We start from the raw sequence: 21,083 nt of genomic DNA on the forward strand, positions 1-21,083 counted from the left end.
CAGTGCATGAAGAGTGCTGCCAATTTCAGGGCTTCATGTAGCGCTTGATGCTGACTGTAAGTCCTGTGTGTTGCTAAGTCTCCTTAAAGTGGATAATCTCCGCCCCTTGCAGAACCATTTCTGCTGCTGTTTATGGCTGATATTTTGTTAATTTTCAACGGTTTCATAATGTTGAAACTCAGTAAATCGTTACTTTTTTAAAATTATCGCATTTGTTGCCATCAAAGTGTATATCCATCAGCACACTTACGCCAGCAATGATCCACCATTGGATCTAGGTGGATACAACTAAAGTTATTGCTGTCTCTCCAATTAACTCCCTGATTCTTGGATGAGGAGAGAGGAGATACCATGACTGGAACCTAAATGTTAAATGCCGGCACCCCAATGACTTGTCTCAAGTTTTCAAATTTCTGTGGTCAATTTCATCCTATTAAAAATTAAACTAAATTATATTCTTGTGCTGCCTGACTGCATGAGTTCTCAACTTCAGATTAGCTGCCTGCGAAGGCAACAAGCAAAACTGAGGCATACTATCACAAATGGAGAGAAAAATAAACATGTTTAGCATTCCCAGGTTTACGTGGGAGGTTGATCTTGGTAGACTAAAGGAACAATCAGATGTAAATGCCGTGATCTGAGATGAGCATCTTGTGCTGTAGTTACACAGTGTTTTCACATTACAAGAATCTAGCTAATAGCAGGTGCAGGCAGAGTTGCCCCCCTGTTGGCTGCACTCCTTAGCTTAAGGGTGTTATTATTCGTTAGCAGTTTTGCTTTTTGCACTGACTTGGGTGATGTAGGTTGGATGCTGAGACATGAACTAATTCCAAAACAGAATGGAATAGAACTGTGTCTGGCGCACTGACCTCTACCTCGCAGAGGCTGAGCATCAACTCGCAGACACTTCCTCCTACCTCCACCTGGACCATGACCCCACCACTGAACATCAAGCCATTGTTTCCAGGACTGTTACTGACCTCATCTCCTCTGGAGATCTTCCTTTCACAGCTTCCAACCTCATAGTCTCCCAACCTCGGATGGCCCGCTCCAGCCTCCTACCCAAAATCCATAAACAGGACTGTCCCAGCAGACCGATCATGTCAGCCTGTTCCTACCCCACGGAACTCATTTCTCACTATCTTGACTCCATTCTCTCTCCCCTTGTCCAGTCCCTTCCCACCTACATCCGTGATTCCTCTGACACCCTACATCATATCAACAATTTCCAGTTCCCTGGCCTTATCCGCCTCCACTTCACCATGGACGTCCAATCCCTCTACACATCCATTCCCCACCAGGATGGTCTGATGGCTCTCCGCTTCTTCCTTGAACAGAGCCCGAACAATTCCCATCCACCACTACTCTGCTCCGTCTGGTTGAACTTGTTCACTCACTGAACAATTTCTCTTTAAACTCCTCTCACTTCCTCCAAATAAAAGGTGTAGCTATGGGTACCCGCATGGGTCCCAGTTATGCCTGTCTCTTTATGGGGTATGTGGAACATTCCTTGTTCCAGTCCTACTCCGGCCCCCTCCCACAACTCCTTCTTCGGTACATCGATGATTGCTTCGGTGCTGCTTCAAGCTCTCGTCTGGACCTGGAAAAATTTATTAATTTTGCTTCCAATTTTCACCCCTCCATCTTTTTCACATGGTCCATCTTTGACACTACCCTTCCCTTCCTTAACCTCTCTGTCTTAATTTCTGGTGATAGATTGTCCACTAATATTCATTACAAGCCTACAGACTCCCACAGCTACCTCGACTACAGCTCCTCACACTCTGCTTCCTGTAATGACTCCATCCCGTTCTCTCAGTTCCTTTGTCTCCGTTGCATCTGTTCTGATGATGCCACTTTCAAAAACAGTTCTTCTGAAATGTCTTCCTTCTTCCTTAACTGAGGTATTCCACCCACGGTGGTTGACAGGGCCCTCAACCGTGTCCGGCCCATCTCCCACTTATCCGCCCTCACAACCTTCCTCTCCTTCCCAGAACCATGATAGGGGCCCCCTTCTCCTCACTTATCCCCCCCACCAGCCTCCGCATTCAAAGGATCATCCTCCACCATTTCCAGCATGATGCCAGCACCAAACACATCTTCCCTTCACCGCCCCGGTGGCATTCCGCAGGGATCATTCCCTCTGGGACACCCTGGTCCACTCCTTCATCACCCCCTACTCCTCAAGCCCCTCCCACAGCACCTTCCCGTGCAACTGCAGAAGGTGCAACACCTGCCCCTTTACTTACCCCCTCCTCACTGTCCAAGGGCCCAAACACTCCTTTCAAATGAAGCAGCATCTTACTTGCACGTCCCTCAATTTAGTCTACTGCATTCACTGCTCCCAATGCGCTTTCCTGTACATTGGAGAGACCAAACGCAGACTGGGTGACCACTTTGCAGAACACCTTCGGTCTGTCTGCAAGCATGACCCAGACCTCCCTGTCGCTTGCTATCTCACACTCCACCCTGCTCTCATGCCCACATGTCCATCCTTGGCCTGCTGCATTGTTCCAGTGAAGCTCAATGCAAACTGGAGGAACAGCACCTCATCTTCCAACTAAGCACTGTACAGCCTTCTGGACTGAATATTGAGTTCAACAATTTTAGATCATGAACTCTCTCCTCTATCCCCATCCCCTTTCCGTTCCCCTTTTTTTCCAATAATTTATATAGATTTTTCTTTTCCCACCTATTTCCATTATTTTTAAATGTATTTCCATCCATTGTTTTATCTCTACCTTTTAGCCTATTTCAATCCCTTCCCCCCACCCCACCCCCACTAGGGCTATCTGTACCTTGCTCGTCCTGCTTTCTACCCTTAATGTCACCTATTACCACATTCCTTAGATAATATCATCACTTTCAACACCTCTTTGTCCTTTTGTCTATGACATCTTTTGGTTATCTCCACCTGACTCTGGCCCTCTATCCAGCTCTACCTGTCCCACCCCGCCTTAAACCAGCTTATATTTCCCCTCTTTTCTAGTTTTCCTTAGTTTTGTTGAAGAGTCATACAGACTCGAAACGGTAACTGTTTTCCTCTCTGCAGATGCTGTCAGACCTGCTGAGTTTTTCCAGGTATTTTTGTTTTTGTTTTGGAGTAGAACTTTCTCCTCCAGGAACTCTAAATCTGCTCTGCTTTGGTGTCAGATCAGGCTCTGATTCTAGATTCAGATTGCATTTGCACTATTACCACATTGTCATGTGAATTCACCCTAAATAAATCTGACAAGGAATTCAGGCAAAACTTCTTTGACCACAAAATGGCTAGAATGTGGTAGTAGCTGATGATAATTGCATAAATGCATTTAAGGGGATGCCAGATGAGGAAGAAATGAATGGACGGTAATGATGATTGAGTTTGATGAAAGAAAAGAAAGAACTTGCGTTTATATAGTGCCTTTCATAACCTTAGGACCTTCCGAAGGGCATTGTAGCAAAGGAATTACCTTTTGATGTGTAGTCGCTATTGTAATGTAGAGAAGTAATGGCAGGACACATGAGTGGCGTATAAACACTGGCATAAACAAGATAGGCTAAGTGACCTATTTTGTTCTGTACGTTCTATGTAACTCCATGTAACAAGGAACCAACAATGCCATTTGAAATTTGGTTTATGAATGAGATTAAGACTGATGCCATGCATTGCACTCTGGGTTTCCACACAGCCTGGATCAGAACCCAATGGGGGAGAGTGACCAAAGTCAGTCCTCTAAAAGGAGATTACAATTTCTGTAAGGTGTAATTGAGCTTTTTGAGCGTCACCTTAGATTTCTTCCATACTACTTCCTTTCCCCTTTATGCATAAGCAGATCTGTACCCACCAGTACTTGGTCCTAAATTGGTTCAAAATTACTCTTCCCATGTGCAACCCAAGTTCATAAGCTGGCTTCACAACTGAAGCAGACATGGTATGAAAAATTTAAATATCCTGTTTTATGTGTGACTAAAGTACAAGAAATCATTTACCTACAGTAATAACAAGCAAAAGATCCTCAGTCAGATGTGTTCAGTATTGCAGGACGTCAAGCCATTGCTGCCATTCCACATTGCTGAGCAGCTGATGACTGAGCAGCATTTAGCATAGCCTGCGAACAGGATGGAGCAAACTTTGAGGGGGAGAAAAGGATATGTAAGAACATCTAGCAAAGTTCATCATGAATGGAATAAATTTTATTAGGGACTCAAAAGATGGTGAGAGGTTATCTGAAAGAGGTCTCCATTGCATCTTTAATAATGTTATCCATTAACATGGAGCAATGACCAACATAACAACCTCAGTGAGATGTATTTGCATTTTGAATGTGGAAAGCATACTTTGTTCTTGCCAAATGTCTTGTGTTTTTTCTCCCTCTCCTATATAGGACTCCACAGTGGAATGAACTACAACCACCATTCAATGCAAACCATCCTTTGCTGCTCTGTGCCGACGCTGTGCAACACTGTCAGAACCAGCTGGCTGGGTGTAAGTAGTCATTGGTTTCCTGGTGCCAAGCTGCAGTATGTTGCAGACATTCCATTTAATTGTCATAACTCTATTACAGTAGAATCTCATTGTTTAGGATGTTATTTGGACCAGGTGTCAGATAATTATATATATTGATATATATATATATATATATAGATTAAAAATTTATAATTATAAATTATATATAAAAATTATATAGCTCCCAAAGCCAGTTATTCTCTGAGGTCTTTCTTCTGTTGTTATTTCATTATTTTCCTCATTTATTCACTGTGTTAGTGTTTAAAATGCTAAAAGTATGTAACAAAGAAAAATGATTTCCTCTGATGGGGGAAATCAAGAACAAGGCGACATAATCTTAAAAATGAGAGCTAGGCAATTTAGAAGGGAAATCAGGTGCACTTTTTGATACAGACAGGAATGGAAATGTGGAATTCACTGTCCCCAAATGGTGTAGATTTTTGGACAAGGATCTTTCAAGACTTGAGATAGATTTTTGTTATGTAAGGATATCAAGGGATAAGGAACTAGGTTGAGTAACGTAGGGATCGCTCCCTCCGGGACACCCTGGTCCACTCCTCCATCACCCCCTACTCCTCAACCCCCTCCTATGGCACCACCCCATGCCCACGCAAAAGATGCAACATCTGCCCCTTCACTTCCTCTCTCCTCACCGTCCAAGGACCCAAACACTCCTTTCAAGTGAAGCAGCATTTCACTTGCATTTCCCCCAACTTAGTCTACTGCATTCGTTGCTCCCAATGTGGTCTCCTCTACATTGGAGAGACCAAATGTAAACTGGGCGACCGCTTTGCAGAACACCTGCGGTCTGTCCGCAAGAATGACCCAAACCTCCCTGTCGCTTGCCATTTCAACACTCCACCCTGCTCTCTTGCCCACATGTCTGTCCTTGGCTTGCTGCATTGTTCCAGTGAAGCCCAACGCAAACTGGAGGAACAACACCTCATCTTCCGACTAGGGACTTTACAGCCTTCCGGACTGAATATTGAATTCAACAACTTTAGGTCGTAAGCTCCCTCCCCCATCCCCACCCCCTTTCTGTTTCCCCCTTCCTTTTTTTTCCAATAAATTATAAAGATTTTCCTTTTCCCACCTATTTCCATTATATAAAAAAAAAACCCACTAGAGCTATACCTTGAGTGCCCTACCATCCATTCTTAATTAGCACATTCGTTTAGATAATATCACCAACTTTAATTTTAACACCTATGTGTTCTATTGTACTATTGTCGTTGACATCTTTTGATGATCTGCTTCTATCACTGCTTGTTTGTCCCTACAACCACACCACCGCCCCCCCCTCCACCTCTTTGTCTCTCTATCTCTCCGCCCCCCACACACACACCTTAAACCAGCTTATATTTCAACTCTTTCTTGGACTCGAACGCAAGTTCTGTCGAAGGGTCATGAGGACTCGAAACGTCAACTCTTTTCTTCTCCGCCGATGCTGCCAGACCTGCTGAGTTTTTCCAGGTAATTCTGTTTTTGTTTTGAGTAAATAGTGTTGATCTAATTGAATGATGGAGCAGGCTTGAGGTGTTCAGTGGCTTGATCCTTCTTGCCTGATGATGGTGTCATATTGAGACCTGGTTTCAAGACATCATTCAGCTCTTCAATGGCTCTCCCATGTGGTCGTTCTTCCTTGTGAGCTTACGTGTTGAATGCTAGCAGGATATTTAACCATGCTGGACACTCTTAGCCAAAGCAGATACTTGCTTTGCCTGCCATACACATGGGCCCTTTCCTTCAGCAGTTACTGGATTCAGTTGAAAAGCAGGAACTCCAGGAAGTCTTTTTCCCCATATTCTCCAGATTCCCAAGGTTCCCACTATTCCTGCATTTAAGATAAGCAAATTCATTGCAAACTATTCATGATATTTTCACACCTTCCCCTCTCTGACTCCTTTATGCCCCCAACTCAATGAATTTCAAGCTCTCCACAATGCTGAGCTCTTCTTTTGTTGACCCTCTCTCCAGGCCCATTTCTTTGGTCAGGAGTCTTCCCCCAACTTAGTGGACCCTTTAGACCCCTTAACCCATCTCCAATATTCTCCCTCCATCTGGACCCCTCCCTCTGACATCTTACCCTCTCTAGATCCTTGCATTGGGAACTGCCAGTGTAACATTGGCTGTCTCAATTTTTCTTCTCCCCTCACTCACTCCAAGCTATCTCCCTCTGGACCTGTAGCACTCCGTTCTCTCAGGTCCAACCCTAATATGGTCATCAAACCTGTGGACAAGGGTGGTGCTGTTATTGTCTTGTGTACTGATCCCTGCCTAGCAGAGGCCAAATACCAAGTCTCCGACACTTCCTCCTACTTCCCCCTAGATCATGACCCCTGTACCAAACATCAAGTTATTGTATCCAGAGGGCCAAAAAAAAACTTATGATGAAAGGTCATTGACCTGAAATGTTAACTCTGTTTCTCTCCACAGATGCTACTTGACCTGCTGAGTGTTTCCCAGCATTTTCTGTTCTTATTTCAGTGCATACTGGTATGTGCTATGTTCCTGTTTTGACCCATTGGTCCTACATTTCTTACGGCTAATGTGCATAGTTATTTCTATGCAGTGTGGTGGAACTAAACATGGCCGAGAAGTTAATAGCCAGTGAGAATAGAACCAAACTCATCTATAGCCAGTTTCCTGTGAATGGGGAAATAGGTATAACTGAAGTACATGCTTAAGATGTGCCACACTTCTTAAAAGTGTTCCACTATGATCTCTTTAAATTGTATCCCTGCTTCAATGTTCCTTGAAATAGTAGTCTTACTCAGTGGTGCCATCAACCTTCAGTTCTGCTCAATAGCAACTGTGATAGCAGCTGTGATGGTCTTTTGCATGTCCTGTTAGCCTGCCATGGTCCCCTTTCTAATCTCTATATACTAAGAATTCATGTAATTCCAACCCAGGAAATCCTGCAGAAGTTTTATCGGTCACTTGTTCCTTCTGTGGGCACATAACCCCTTAAATACACTTACAGTATGATGCCTCACTGGGACAGAGCTTTAAGAAAAAAAATAACATAGTACCTGCCTAGTGATTAAATTGTGTGAACATAGGAACATAAGACTTGGCCATTCAGCCCCTCAAGCCTGCTCCACCATTCAATAAGATCATGGCTGATCTGGTTATGTCTCAACCCTACTTTGCTGCCTACCCCCCATAACCCTTGAATCCCTTGTCCATTGTAATAAATCTGTCAAATATGTGGTTGCAAAGTATGATTTATGGGCCAAATCATAGACTATAATAATTAATCTTCCCCTTTCTCACTTCAGCATGGTAACAATGTGAAGTATTTCACCATTTGTTTAGCATGTGTAGATCAAAGCAAATGTTCACTGTCCTTATAGCTATCTTTATTACCCTCACCAGCTTTATCCCCACAGGCACCTCAAGGGATATAATTGCTTTTTTTTTACCTATTCACCAGGAATTACACTTGATCAAAATAGAAGAAACCTTTTCCTGACCACCATCCCCAAGATGAGTCTTACCTCCATTTCATTTTCTACTGGCGGTTTGAAGTTGACCCCAGAAAAGTGAGATTCAGAAAGGATGGCATTGGGCTCCTACCGAAATTCAACTAAGTAGTATAATCCACCAACATTTATATAGCACCTTTAGCGTAATGAAACCTCCCAAGGCGCTTCACAGGAACATATAAAACAAAGTATGACACCGAGCCACAATAGGCCAGATGGCAAAAAGGTTCGTCCAAGAAGTAGGTTTTAAGGAATGCCTTAAAGGAGGAAAGTGAAGTAGGAAGGCAGAGAGGTGTAGGGAGGGTATTCCAGAGATTGGGGCCTAGGCAACTGAAAGCAGAGCCACCAATTGTGGAACAATTAAAATTGGGGATGCACAAGTCACCAGAATTTGAGGAGCATGGGTATCTTGGAAGGTTGTGGGTTGAAAGAGATTACAGAGAAATAGAGGGATAGGGCAATGGTGGGATTTGAAAACAAAGATGAGAATTTTAAAATGATGACATTGCTTGACCAATTGGCCAGTGTGGTTAGCGAGCACAGGGGTGATAGGGGAACGGGACTGGCTGTGAGTTAAGACATGGGCAGCAGAGTTTTGGATGACCAGAACTTTACGAAGAGTAGAATGTGGGAAACCAGCCAGGAGTGTGTTGAAATAATCGCATCTAGAGGTAGCAAAGGCATAAATAAGGGTCTCGGCAACCGATGAACTGAGATGGGGCAAAGCTGGTGATGTAATGGAGGTGGAAATAGGCGATCCTAGCGATGACACGAATATGAGGTTGGAAAAACATTTTGGGGTCAACTGTGACATCAAGGTTGCAAACGTATTGGCTTAATCTCAGATTGTTACCATTAAGAGGGTTATAGTCAGTAGGTAGGGAATGGAGTTTGGATCATGGACCAAAAACAATGGCTCAGTCTTTCCAATATTTAATTGGAGGAAATTTCTGTTCATCCAGTACTGATGTCAGATAAGCAGTCTGATAATTTGGCTACAGTAGGGAAGTCGAGAGAGGTGGTGCTGAGGTAGAACTGGGTGTCATCAGCGTACACATGAAAACTAACACCGTGCCTTTAGATAATGTCACTGAGGGGCAACATGTAGATGAGAAATAGGAGGGGATGGAGGATAGATCCTGGGAGACACCAGTGGTAACAGTGCAGGAGCAGGAAGAGAAGCCATTGCAAGTGATTCTTTGGCTACGATTAGATAGATAAGAATGGAACCAGGTTAAAACATTCTCACCTAACGACAGTGGCGATGCATTGGAGGATGGTGCGGTAAACCATGTCAAAGGCTACAGCCAGGCCAAGAAGGACAAGGAGGGAAAGTTTATCTTTGTAACTTCACATAGGATGTCACATAGGATTTTGATAAGAGCGATTTCAGTACTGTGGCAGGATAGAGACCTTTTTGGAGGGATTCAAACATGGGGTTCCAGGAAAGATGGAAATGGATTGGGGAGTCAACACCATGTTCAAGGACTTTGGAGAAGAAGGGGAGGTTGGAGATTGGACATCCAGTGAACATTCTGTATGAATAAAATTTAATTAGTCTGTTGAGTGGTTTATTTGCCTTTTGGGAATCTCAACAAACAAATCCCAGTCAGGACTATTTGTTCCTGATTACTATTCATTGACCTCAACAGAAAGTGTATGTATATTGGGCATCAACTGAGGAAAGGAGCCATGATGAGATATTGCTCAAAGACTCACAGGGTTGAAGTGAAAGTTGCCGTAATCCCAGAGGATCATAGACTGCTCTCTCTTTAGAGAGAGACAATTGGTGGTGAGTTTAACCTGAGGGTCACTACACCTCAGGCGAGGGGCGAGGTTGAGAAGGCGGGTCCTTCATGGATGACCTTATTACAGTGGTGTAGTGGTTATGGTATTGTGTTAGCATCCCAGTGGTTGCTGCGATTTTTGAAACCAAATTTAACATATCTGCTAATTTTAAGGCTAGCTCCAAAAAGTTACTATTAAAGCTGCAGCCTCATAAAAAGAAAATGACTGGTTTGCAAATGTCCATTTGAAAAGGAAGGAGCTTGCCTCACCTGCTTTGGGCCACAGGTGACTCCAGTCCTGCGCTATATGCAACTAAGGATGGGCAATTTGCCAGTAATGCCCATATCTTAAGAGTAAATTACAAACAGGTGCCTGGACCTCAGTGATGAAGAACAGCCAAGTTGTGTGACTCTGGCCAGTACCTATGGGATGTATTCCAAAAAAAATGGAATCAGCCACTTCAGGAGAGGGCGAGGAAAAATAGGGATAAAAATAACTTTGGTATGTCTGGGCTGCGTGGGGTTAAAGACAGCAATGAGGATGAGAGCAATAATGAAGAACAAATGGGACAGCATGAGTATAATGAAAGAACAGCTCAGTCCTAGAATTTGTAGCTGTCTATCATTTTGTTCGAGTATTAGTTTTTTTGTCAGTTGTTTGGTTACATTATCTGTCCAACGGGAGATGAAAGCCCCAGCTGACCACTCAGAGGCTTTGCACAGAACCTCATAGGCTGCCGCAGTTAGCTAGTGATCAGATGTCTGCATTAGCAGTCATTATCCTTGATTAGAGTTGACCTTTGTCCTCTGGGGTCAGCAAACAAATACTCACTGTCCTTTTTTCCCCCTCTCTCAACACTGGGGACCAGCACGATGCTTTTACCTTTTTTGACATAGTGTGGAAAGTTGTGCTTTTTGCTGAGTGTGTTATGAGTTCCTTGTAGCTACTCCTGCAGAATAAACCTTTCTGGTAAATGTAGAATGAGGCTCTCTGAATCTGTGGTAATATACCAAGTGAAACACATGCCCCTGAGTCACTAAAGAAGTTTCAGAATAAATGAGCAGAATAACTATGATACAAATAAAAGTCAAAGAATGAACTGTATTGTGGGTGCCCAGTATTGGTAAGAAGTGAACTTCCATCTTGTATCCATTGGGTGTGTCACGGGTAATTTGTGTTCTTACCAATCGCCTCACCTTCTTTCCTGAAGGTGACACCTTTTCTTGGGATACATGGGTACTGTCAGCCCTCTCACCCAAATGACTGTTCACCATTGTGAAAGTGAACAGGGACTGTCAGCTGGCTATTCCCAGTGAAGTGGGGTACAACTTGAAACCCGCCAGACCTTGATCCTGATCCTGTTTTCTCCAAGTGTCCACATTTGTGTATTTTCCAGCAGAGGCCACTGGGCTGCAAGTTTCCCAAATTCAGGGCACTGAGGCCAAATGTAATGCTTCTGTGGCTGCCCCAGTGGAGTCAGGAAGAAGCAGTGTTCAACCCTGGGCTCTTGTATCTAATCTGAGCACCACAAGACTGATTCACATGAGCGGTGGTGTGTTGATATGTCCTTTTCCACTTAAAAATTTGGAGAACAAACCATTACTACTGCATTGAGATGTTTCATGAAAATCAGCATTCCTGACAAGCAAATAATTTTTTTGGCAACTCGTTATTCGAAAATGTATCACAATTTCCTGTACTTGTGTTGATTTTAGGAGATACATACAGCTTCTCTCGCACTGAGATCTACATGCCTCCTTAGCAAAAGGTTCCAGGTTATTTTAAGCACCAGTAAACTCAGTTAGGGAGATAATTTTGAATATTCATGTCAAAAGCCACCATTTCACTTCTGTTTGTCTTTTTTGGTAAATTTCCCCCACTCATTCTATTGAGGCATTAACCTTCATTAGCTAAGATTCCAATGGGTACTGGATACCCTCCAATGTCTCACTCAAGGCCGATTCTTTGTTAGAGAGTTTTAGCAGTGAGTATCAGTGCAGAGGACATCAGAGCTGAGCTCGACCCTGACCTCACCCAAAGTCTGTTGTATTGGCACAGCGGATGGTAAATACTGAGCTGTTCAAATCCCAGAGGGAAACTTGAAACAACTGCCACAACTATTTTACAATTCGTATTTATTTCCAGATGCGTGCCTTGAATTCAGTAGTGATAAGACCACCGAGTCTTGTATGTTTCTTACAAAACTAAATTAAACCTTTATTAATAAAAAAAATTATTTTAAGCACATATTTAGGTTTACAAATTACTATTATGTTAACTCCTAGCTCCCCTAGTTAATCTAACTCCCAGTTACACCTCCATTAAGGCAACAGTAAAGCACATATATTTTAAAAGACCCAGGCAAAGTAACATGAGGCAGAATTTTCCCCCCTGTCGGGGGACGTTTAGGAGCGGGCAAGTGGAGGTGCACCTCCAATCAATGCCCCCAATCGGGGACGCACCGCCATTTTACATGGGCGGGCCAATTAAAGCCGGCCCAGCATAACGTCCGCAAAGAAGCGCTATACGCTCCCCATGCAGGTGGTGGTGGTGGTGGTGGTGATGGTGGGGGGTGGGGGGGGTGGTGGTGGTGGGAGATGGGGGAGATTCCCTGAGCTGAGAGTGCACTCTTTCACGCATGTGCACAAAAGAGTGCACTCATTTCCCTGAGGCTAATTGCTGCCTCAGGGAGATCGGCTCTACAGTAAAAAATCTGAAAAACAGAGAAAAAAAATTCCCTGATATTTCCCCTCATGTGACATTGTCACATGAGTTGGGACATGTCCATCACTTTTACATACACTTTAATTACATTTTTAAAATCCTACATGAAACCTCATCCCGCCCGTGGATGAGGTTTCATGCATTTTCTAATGCCTGCCAGGGCTCCTGGCCTGCCCGCTAGTCTTAAGGTTGGACAGACAGGTCCATTAATTAGTGTAACATCTTTGTCAATTGGCCACTGAGAGGTCAGCGGGCGTACAGCTGATTCTGCTGAGCCCCCGCCTACCTGAAAATTGAAATGGGGCTGGATGACATCAGGGGTTCCACCTGACATCATCCCGTGTCATTTTACATGTCAGTGAGCGCCCCCCACCCCCCCCACTCGCCAACCGGGAAATTTTGGCCATGATACCCTGAACAGTCGAATTCAAAGTGAGTTTTCTTCACTTCAGTTCATGTAGACAGCAACTTGAGGCTTAGAGGCTGGAGGCTTTTCACACTTGTTAGATCTAGAATTCCTTCCTCTTACACATAACCTTATCTCCTTTATACAGGTTTCTCCCTTTTTAAAGTAAATCCCATTGTCCTGATATGTCTTTTCAACTGTAATTTTCTAATAATAAAAATCTTTCAAAGTATCATTTTTATCAGTAAGCTTTGGGAAAAATAAATACAGCTTGGCTTCTTCTGGCTAAGTGTAACATTTCACCACCTCTTTTGAAATTCAAATTATTCTGGTTTATCTAAAAATGCAAACTTTCCGTTTACACTTCACATTCTAAAACTTCAGCCATGTTTACCTATTTAACATTTCAAACCTAGCTTCTCTTTTGATACATCAAAGCCTTCAGACCAGATGTCTTTAATTGAATTAAGACCCCACACACACATAGACACACACTATTCCTACCTTATAATAAATTCCAATACCATTATGAAAATTATTATATTTTCCTGACATCTATAGAGCCATAGGCATTTAGAGCAGAGGACATTTAGTCCACTGCCTGTGCCAGTTCTTTGCCAGAGCAATCCAAATTAAATCCTCCTAGCCTGTGTTCTCCCCAGAGACTTGTATGTTCCTGTGTTTAAATATTTATCTAATTTTCCCTTCTGTGCATTGGTCCCTGCCTCACACCACAGTCATACTTTCCAGTCGGGGGAAGGGTCTGGGGGGTTGTCAATGGGCAGCAGTCAAGAATTGGAATCCTTGCTTATTTTTCTGATAGTCATTACAGTATGCTGCCATTTTAATATCTTATGTCTTAATATTCTAGATTCACTACATAATTTTATGTCTGTTAAATGAAAAGAATCTGAACTGACTTAGAAGGAGTTATGTTTACTCCCAGCACTTTCAATTTTCCTCTACTGAAGTAATGGTCCCTTCCCTTTCAAATCACCAATGCAGAGCCTTGTTAAATTAGCACCCTTGCTGGTTCATAAGATGTTTGATCAAACTTACCTGAGGATATTATTGCATATATAACTTTACATTTTTTTCCTTTAATTAACTAATTCTTCTATCCCACTCCCCTTCTGCCCATACCATTTATTGTTCAGCAGCTGGGATCTGGACAGGGCACTTACTTCCATTGTCAAAGTTGCTACATTATTGACCATTAGGCGAATCCAAAACTACAAGTGATAAATATAAGATAGCCGTTAATAATCCAGTAAAGAATTTGGGAGAAACTTCTTTACCCAGAGGAAAAAAAAATTGCTACCACATGGAGTGGATGAGGAGAATAGCGTAGGAGCATTTAAGGAAAAGTTAGATCATTTCATTCGAGATATTCAAAAGGAAATTAGATCATTATCTGAAAAGGAAAAATATGGAGAGCTACCGGGAAAAGGCAGGGGAGTGACACTAAGTGAATTACTTTTGCAAAGAGCCAGCATGAACACAACAGGTCAAATGGCCTCTTTCTCTGCTGTAACTATTCTGTGATTCTATAAGTACATGAGGGAGAAAGGAATAGAAGGACATGTTGTTAAGGTGAGATGATGAGAAGTGGGAGAAGGCTGGTGTGGGGCATAAACTGGCATGGTTCAATTGGGTTGAATGGCCTATTTCTGTACTGTAAATTCTATGTAATTAAGTGCCACATAAGAACATTGTAAATGTTATCAGTATTAGTGTCATGGTTAGGAGCAGGAACTTCCCCTAACCTGGGGCACTGAGGCCAATTGTAGCACCTCCTACTCCTGTCTCGACAGTATAATCCCTACACCACTTTCCTTTTCCCATCACTCCTGATATCTGAACAAAATGCTGCAAGGCTGTGAGACATTTCATCACATGAAAGGCAGGATCTATGGATGTAAGCTGAGCAACAATAAAACCAGTTAGAGAAATTTCATTACTCACTCACACTTCCGAAAACCCAGTTTCTCTCCTTTATAATACATCAACATTCTCCCTTTCTTTGGAAAAACTCAGCAGGTCTGGCAGTATCGGCAGAGAAGAAAAGAGTTGATGTTTTGAGTCTTCATGACCCTTCCACAGAACTGAGCGAATATAAGGAGAGGGGTGAAATATAAGCTGGTTTAAGGTGGGTGAGGGGGGTGGGAAAGAGAAGTTGGGGGGGGTGGTGTGGTTGTAGGGACAAGCACCACACCACCCCCCCCAACTTCTCTTGCCCCCCACCCCCCCCACCTTAAACCAGCTTATATTTCACCCCTCTCCTTATATTCGCTCAGTTCTGTGGAAGGGTCATGAAGACTCAAAACGTCAACTCTTTTCTTCTCCGCCGATGCTGCCAGACCTGCTGAGTTTTTCCAGGTAATTCTGTTTTTGTTTTGGATTTCCAGCATCCGCAGTTTTTTGTTTTTATATATTTTTTTCTCCCTTTCTTTCTCAGCCAGGCGTGCAGAATGTCCATGCTCTGCCATCCTGTTTGGATGGATTCACCTGTTTGCCCTCTCTGTGGGAAAACATTGTCACATTGCACCATATCATGCAATGCTTTTGCCTGCATTGGCACACCAAATGTAAAGATAATGAGGCAGTAGAAGACATGTACCGGGAGAGCAGTTAACTGTTAAAATGCCAATATGTTGGGAAAAAATAAATCAATTGCTTTGAAAAGGTATTGATGAGATTAAAGCAAAGAATCAATTTTCTAAAATTTGGCCTTTGAAATAGTGTGTTCAGAGTCTACTCTGCATACATGAAAGGGAGGAGAAAATGTGTCCGGCTGAGGGAAACTATGGGCGCCTAATGCAGTCATTGTCCTGCATTGGGCTGTATCCCCTGGGCAGAGGGCTGAGCCACAAGGTAATCGCACAGTACTCTGACCACTCCTGTGGGACTGACTAATGAAGGATAAGAGAAATACAATCTTCATACGGGCTGACTGTTAGAAAACTTTAATAATTAATTAGCGTACTGCTATTGCACCCCCGGGTCAGGGATCAAGGAGGAATCTTCAGGCAGCTTTATGCTCAACATTGAATGACCATGTTCAGGATGTAAGTGTGATGAAAATGATCTTTGTTCAACTAATTTTACAAAGTGGTATAGAAATAGAGAAAGAAATGGCAAGCTACAGTTTCATGTCTGCTGTTTAAACACGCCATCCTGTTTTGTATTTTTATGGAAGTTTGCTGGAGGTTTTTTTTACCTTTGATCAAAAGTGAAGATTGAACAGTGCTTCAGTAGCATCTCTGCCAGTGACAGCTGAGATTTTCGCAATTTATGAATACCTGTTTAGGAGTTATTTAGTGTGAATGAGTTGGGAGAAGGTGTTAAAAGATGTTGGTTGACAGTGACTGAATTATACTGTTATTGGATGAGATTTTGATATTTTTAAACTGGTGTTTGGGATCACACTCTGCAATTCAATTTGTTTTTCCACAAAAACGTCCTTGTCTGTGACATAGAAAGGTCCTGCTATTCCCAGGGACATTGATTCTCAGGGAGTGAATAAATCAAGTTCTGACTTTTATGACACGAGATTGTGTCATGTTTTTACTGATGCTTGGAGAACACATTCCGTGATTTTCAATGAAACCTTTGACTTTTTTTAAAAGTGGAAGAAAACACTGGGTATTGTTAGGTGTATCAGCATCTGACAAGAGAAAAGACGGGTTAACTTTTTGGGTGGAGTACTTGTATCGGTTCTTTGTTGTTGTTAGTGAATCTAAGATTATGGGCGGAATTTTCCGTCCCCGTTGGCGTCATGCTGGGTGCGAGCGGGCAATCTGGCGGGAACGCCAAAGTCAGTTTTACACCGTCGTGAAAACAGTCTGTAATCATCCACTCTTCCCATCAATGGCGGGGCGTGTTTCCTGCTGCCGGACATCAGGTACGTCATTTTAATACATCTGCATCTAATCGTGAATCCTGTTTGCCGGAATCAGCACCCTACGCTGGATCATCCTCACGCTGATGTGTTTCACAACAGCATTTATAAGGCATGCATCTGGCGAGTTGCACTTCGAGGGGAACTCGGAGGTGACTGCTCACTAACGGTGCACAGCGCTCAATGGGTTGCCTGTTCAACTTCAAGGTTGAAGCGCCGTGCATTCAGACGAAGCACAGGCAGGCCGCTTTTTGCCGGCTGACTGACGGTGCTGGAGCAAGGGCTGTAGTGTGGTTGGGGTGAGTTGGCGGGGGCAACGCAACACGCTGTGAAGTGAGTTTGTGGGAGGACAAGGCACCCCGGTCTGATGGTAGTGCACAAAGACAAGCACGGTGGTGGGGAGGAGGGGGAGAGGAGGGGGAGGGACGTGGATATGCATTAGGGGAACCTTGTATAAAGTGACCATTCATCTGCAGTTGAGACAGCTCAGGTGCAGCCACATTGATGTGCTTGGATTCAGGCCTCTAGTTTATCTGCCCACTCAAGCCATGCAGCGGCATGAAAGTGTCACCAAATGCTCCAGGGCTTTTCACCCCTTGAACACAGACTGCAAACTAATGAGAGTTTTAGTGGACTACGGAACAATTGGACAAGTGGGCAAGTTATACAATCTTCTTGTGAAAGATGGCCATGGATCAGTCACAGGTGGAGGCACACTCAGCCCCTTACAATGTCGTCATTTGGATTTGGACCAATCATCCCCCATTGTGCAAGCTGATTGTGCAGCTTTGAAGTGCGAGTCAGGAGAATGCCTGTGCCTGAGCTAGGGGCACAGCATGCAGTCCAATGAGCAAAGCTGCTGCCATTTGGTCAGGTGGAGTGGGGCGGAGGTGGGTGGGGTTTCGGGTAGTCATGCAGCGCACTAAACTCTGCTCTCTGGGATGCGTTAAGAGGACCTTCAGACTTAAGCAAGAGAGGCCCTTAGTACACCCATGCTAACGACATGTCTCTCTCTTTCAACCTGCAGGAGGAGCGCATCAGGAGCATGGGACCTGGTGATCTTACTGTATGCCCCATGGGTTACAGTGGGCGGAGACAAAGGAGAAGAGAGTGATAGAGGTGCCAGGCTGGACAGAGGGAGGAGCAGCACCCTCAAGAAGGAGCGGCTGGGGCTCCTGTGCATGCCGTTGAAGAGCCACAGCGAGCTGTCGCTGGTCGGTGCCTAGCTAGATTCAGGGTCTTTAGACGGCGCTTGTCATTCTTGCAGATGACCGACAATCAGTGTCACTGAAGAATGCGCATGTGCAGGGAACTGGTCAGTTACATCTACCGCCTGCTGCAGGATTTGGGGTCATGGCGACATGGAAGTCATCCACTGTCAGTGGCCGTGAAAGTGACTGCAGCGCTCAGTTTTTACGCCAGCGGCTCCTTTCAGGGCTCTGCAGGTGAAATCTGTGGGATATCGCAAGCCTTCATGCACAAATGCATCCTTGAGGTCACAGACACTATCTTCGCAAAAGGCACACAACTTTGTGCATTTCACCCAGGATCAGGAAATTCAAGAATCAAAAGCGCTGGGATTTGCCCAGTTCTCAGGTTTCCCACAGGTGCAGGGTGCCATCGACTGCACTCATGTGGCGCTCAGATCTCTGTGGTAATAAGCTGGTCAACTATGTCAACCGCAAGGCTAAATGTTCATCTGATGTGCGACCACCACAAACACACCCTACAGGTCTGCACATGGTTCCCAGGGAGTGTCCACGACTTCTACATTCTCAGTAGGTCTCAGATCCCTGACATCTTCTGGAGTACAGAGAGGCTGCAGGGTTGGCTCCTCAGGGTCAAGGGCTACCTGCAGAGGACATGGCTGATGATGCCCGTGTGGCGGCCTCAAGAGTGCAGCAGAGAGAAGGTACAATAAGGCTTATGCTGTGACTTGCACTTTAGTGGAGCAAACCGTATGAATGTTGAAAATTAGGTTCTGGTGCCTGGACCGGACTGGTGGAGCCCTGCAATACAGTCCACAGAAGTTGTCACACATTGTCATCACCTGCTGCGCCCTTCATAACATGGCGCTGCAACAGGGAGAGGAGCTGGCCAAGAAAGCGCTGCACATCTCCTCCGATGAGGTGGACATCGACAGGGATGAGGGTGAGGAGGTCCTCGAAAGCGAGGATGACAGTGATGAGGCTATCGCATTGGCCAGAGGAGACAGGCATGCTTGGGCTGCCCTCATAGCTGCTAGATTCGTGGAGGATGATGATGACATGCAGTGAGGAGACACCATAGATCCTTGCATTGCATCTGTGAATGTTTGACTCCTGTGTGGCTGATGGCAGCGCACATACCCTCTGTGATAAGGCTCCTGCCATGGAGACGCAGCAAATGCCCATAGTCCCTGCATTCTAGGAGGATGATGATGACATACAGTGGAGACACCCCATAGATCCCCACATAGTTTATGTGAATGTCTGACTCCTGTCTGGCTGATGGCAGATCACTTGTGCTCTGTGAAAAGGGTCATATCATGGAGATGCAGCGGGGAAACTTTAACTTCTGCTGATCCTATGGCATCCTTCATGAACTGAACCCTTCAGGACCGCACTGTCACTGGATAGGGATGCTTTTGAGATGGGGGGCTAGCTGCACCTCTAAGGTGCTGAGAGCACACAGAGAGAATGACGGATCTCTGTGCCGCCGACCCAGGACATTCTGGCAGCAATGATAAGCCCCATCAAGGTGCAGGCATAACTGATGTGTCCAGTGACAGTGAAAGTGCACCATCAGTGTGCTGGGAAGTTGCACAAAGCACAGGTAAGACACTCTGGACTGAGACACCTGCCGTTATCTTGTGCAGGGACCAAGGTGACACACACACTGCTCATCATAACAAGGAGCCATAGGCAAGGAGACATTCTTGGGAGTTTATTTACAATAGTGACATTATATACAAGTGATTAACACCTGTGTCTAGGCAGTGCAACTACATCATCTTAACCTTCCGAACCCTGCCACTATGTTTTAGTGCTCTCCCGGCATCCACAGCAGAGGTGGAGGCAGCCTACTGATTGCTATGCCCTGTCTGTGATGACCTTGGTGTGAGTCCTCTGGAGGGCCCTGGCCTGCTTTCAGAGTCCTGCTGTGTGGCAGTGGCACCCCCTTCGGCCTATGGAGCTGGAGCTGCTGGGGTCACAGGAAGAGGGGATTCGGATGGGCCGAACACTCCCGGAGTCACTTGGGTGAATGGCCTGGGGGTGTGCACCTGCTGATCCTTCTCCCTATGGGTACCTGAGGGCCCCCGGCTGACGTCTTGAGGAGAAAGGGAAGTTGGAGTGAGATCGAGCCTCCCCCACCCCTCTCACTTTGACATTGTTGGAGCCCAACTATGGCATCAGCAATGGAGTTCAGCCCGCATAGTAGTGCAGGATAGATGCCCTGGACCAAGGTCCCCATAGCGGCCACCATTCTGCCAATGTTGACCTCAGTGTGTTGGCATGATGGCACATTCACCTCAGACTGAAGGTGGATGGACTCCTCCACTGTGCCTTGCAATCTAAGAAGTGCAGCTGTTGCTCCTTCCTGCTGTTCCCATGATTGTTGCTGCAGCTCCAATAACTAATTGAGGACCGAGTCCAAAGGCTCGTCATCTGACTCGGACTCAGCAGATCCCTTGCCTCCAGCAGTCCTCTGAGTGCCGGCAACCTCGAGTCCCTGCCTCTTGCCTGCTGTGGAACAGATTGTGTGCTGTGCTCACCAGATAGTGTACCCGAGCCTGCTGTACATGTAGGTCCCACGAAGTATGTGTTGCTGCGCTGGTGAGGGTGTGGGTTAGCGCTGTGATGAGTCTTCAAGTGTGCTGTCCGAGGTTGCCTGAGGGTGATTTGGCAGATAAGCCTATGAGAGAAAGTGGAAACTATTAGTGCGTGGCTGCTGTGGTACACAAAACAGTGGAGCCACAATTGGGTTGCCAGAGGGATGATCTGGTGCATGATCATCACTTGGATGCTTGGTGTCGACCTCGCCGTTGTTGCAGGAACGATCCGTGTCCTCTCCAGCCAGCTCTAACACCTGGTCTTTGAGGGGAGTGAGGACCTTGATGTCCAGCGCTCCACCCCTGGCCTGGGATCTCACCCTTTTATTGTGTGCAATCTAGTCCTGCATAAAGACAGAACAGAGGATGTGAGCAAAGTGCATGCCCGGCCAAATGAGAAAGATGTTAAATGTGCGTGTTGAGTGGATGGGATGAGGAGGTGATCTCCAGAGGAGTTGAGGCTAGATGGAGATGTG

The 21,083-nt window shown here is 45.0% G+C and overlaps 1 protein-coding gene across 5 annotated transcripts in view; it reads left to right on the plus strand.

Moving 5' to 3' along the window:
• The window catches only part of bcas3 (BCAS3 microtubule associated cell migration factor), a 1,011,809-nt gene that overhangs the window by 549,191 nt on the left and 441,535 nt on the right, over positions 1-21,083 (plus strand). For all 5 annotated transcript variants that reach the window (XM_041197205.1, XM_041197207.1, XM_041197208.1 and 2 more), the window contains one exon: positions 4,368-4,468. In XM_041197205.1, the coding sequence (XP_041053139.1) occupies positions 4,368-4,468 (101 nt within the window). The remainder of the gene's footprint in view (positions 1-4,367; positions 4,469-21,083) is intronic.

The sequence above is a fragment of the Carcharodon carcharias genome, chromosome 10 (assembly GCF_017639515.1).
Source record: "Carcharodon carcharias isolate sCarCar2 chromosome 10, sCarCar2.pri, whole genome shotgun sequence".
Lineage (NCBI taxonomy): Eukaryota > Metazoa > Chordata > Chondrichthyes > Lamniformes > Lamnidae > Carcharodon > Carcharodon carcharias.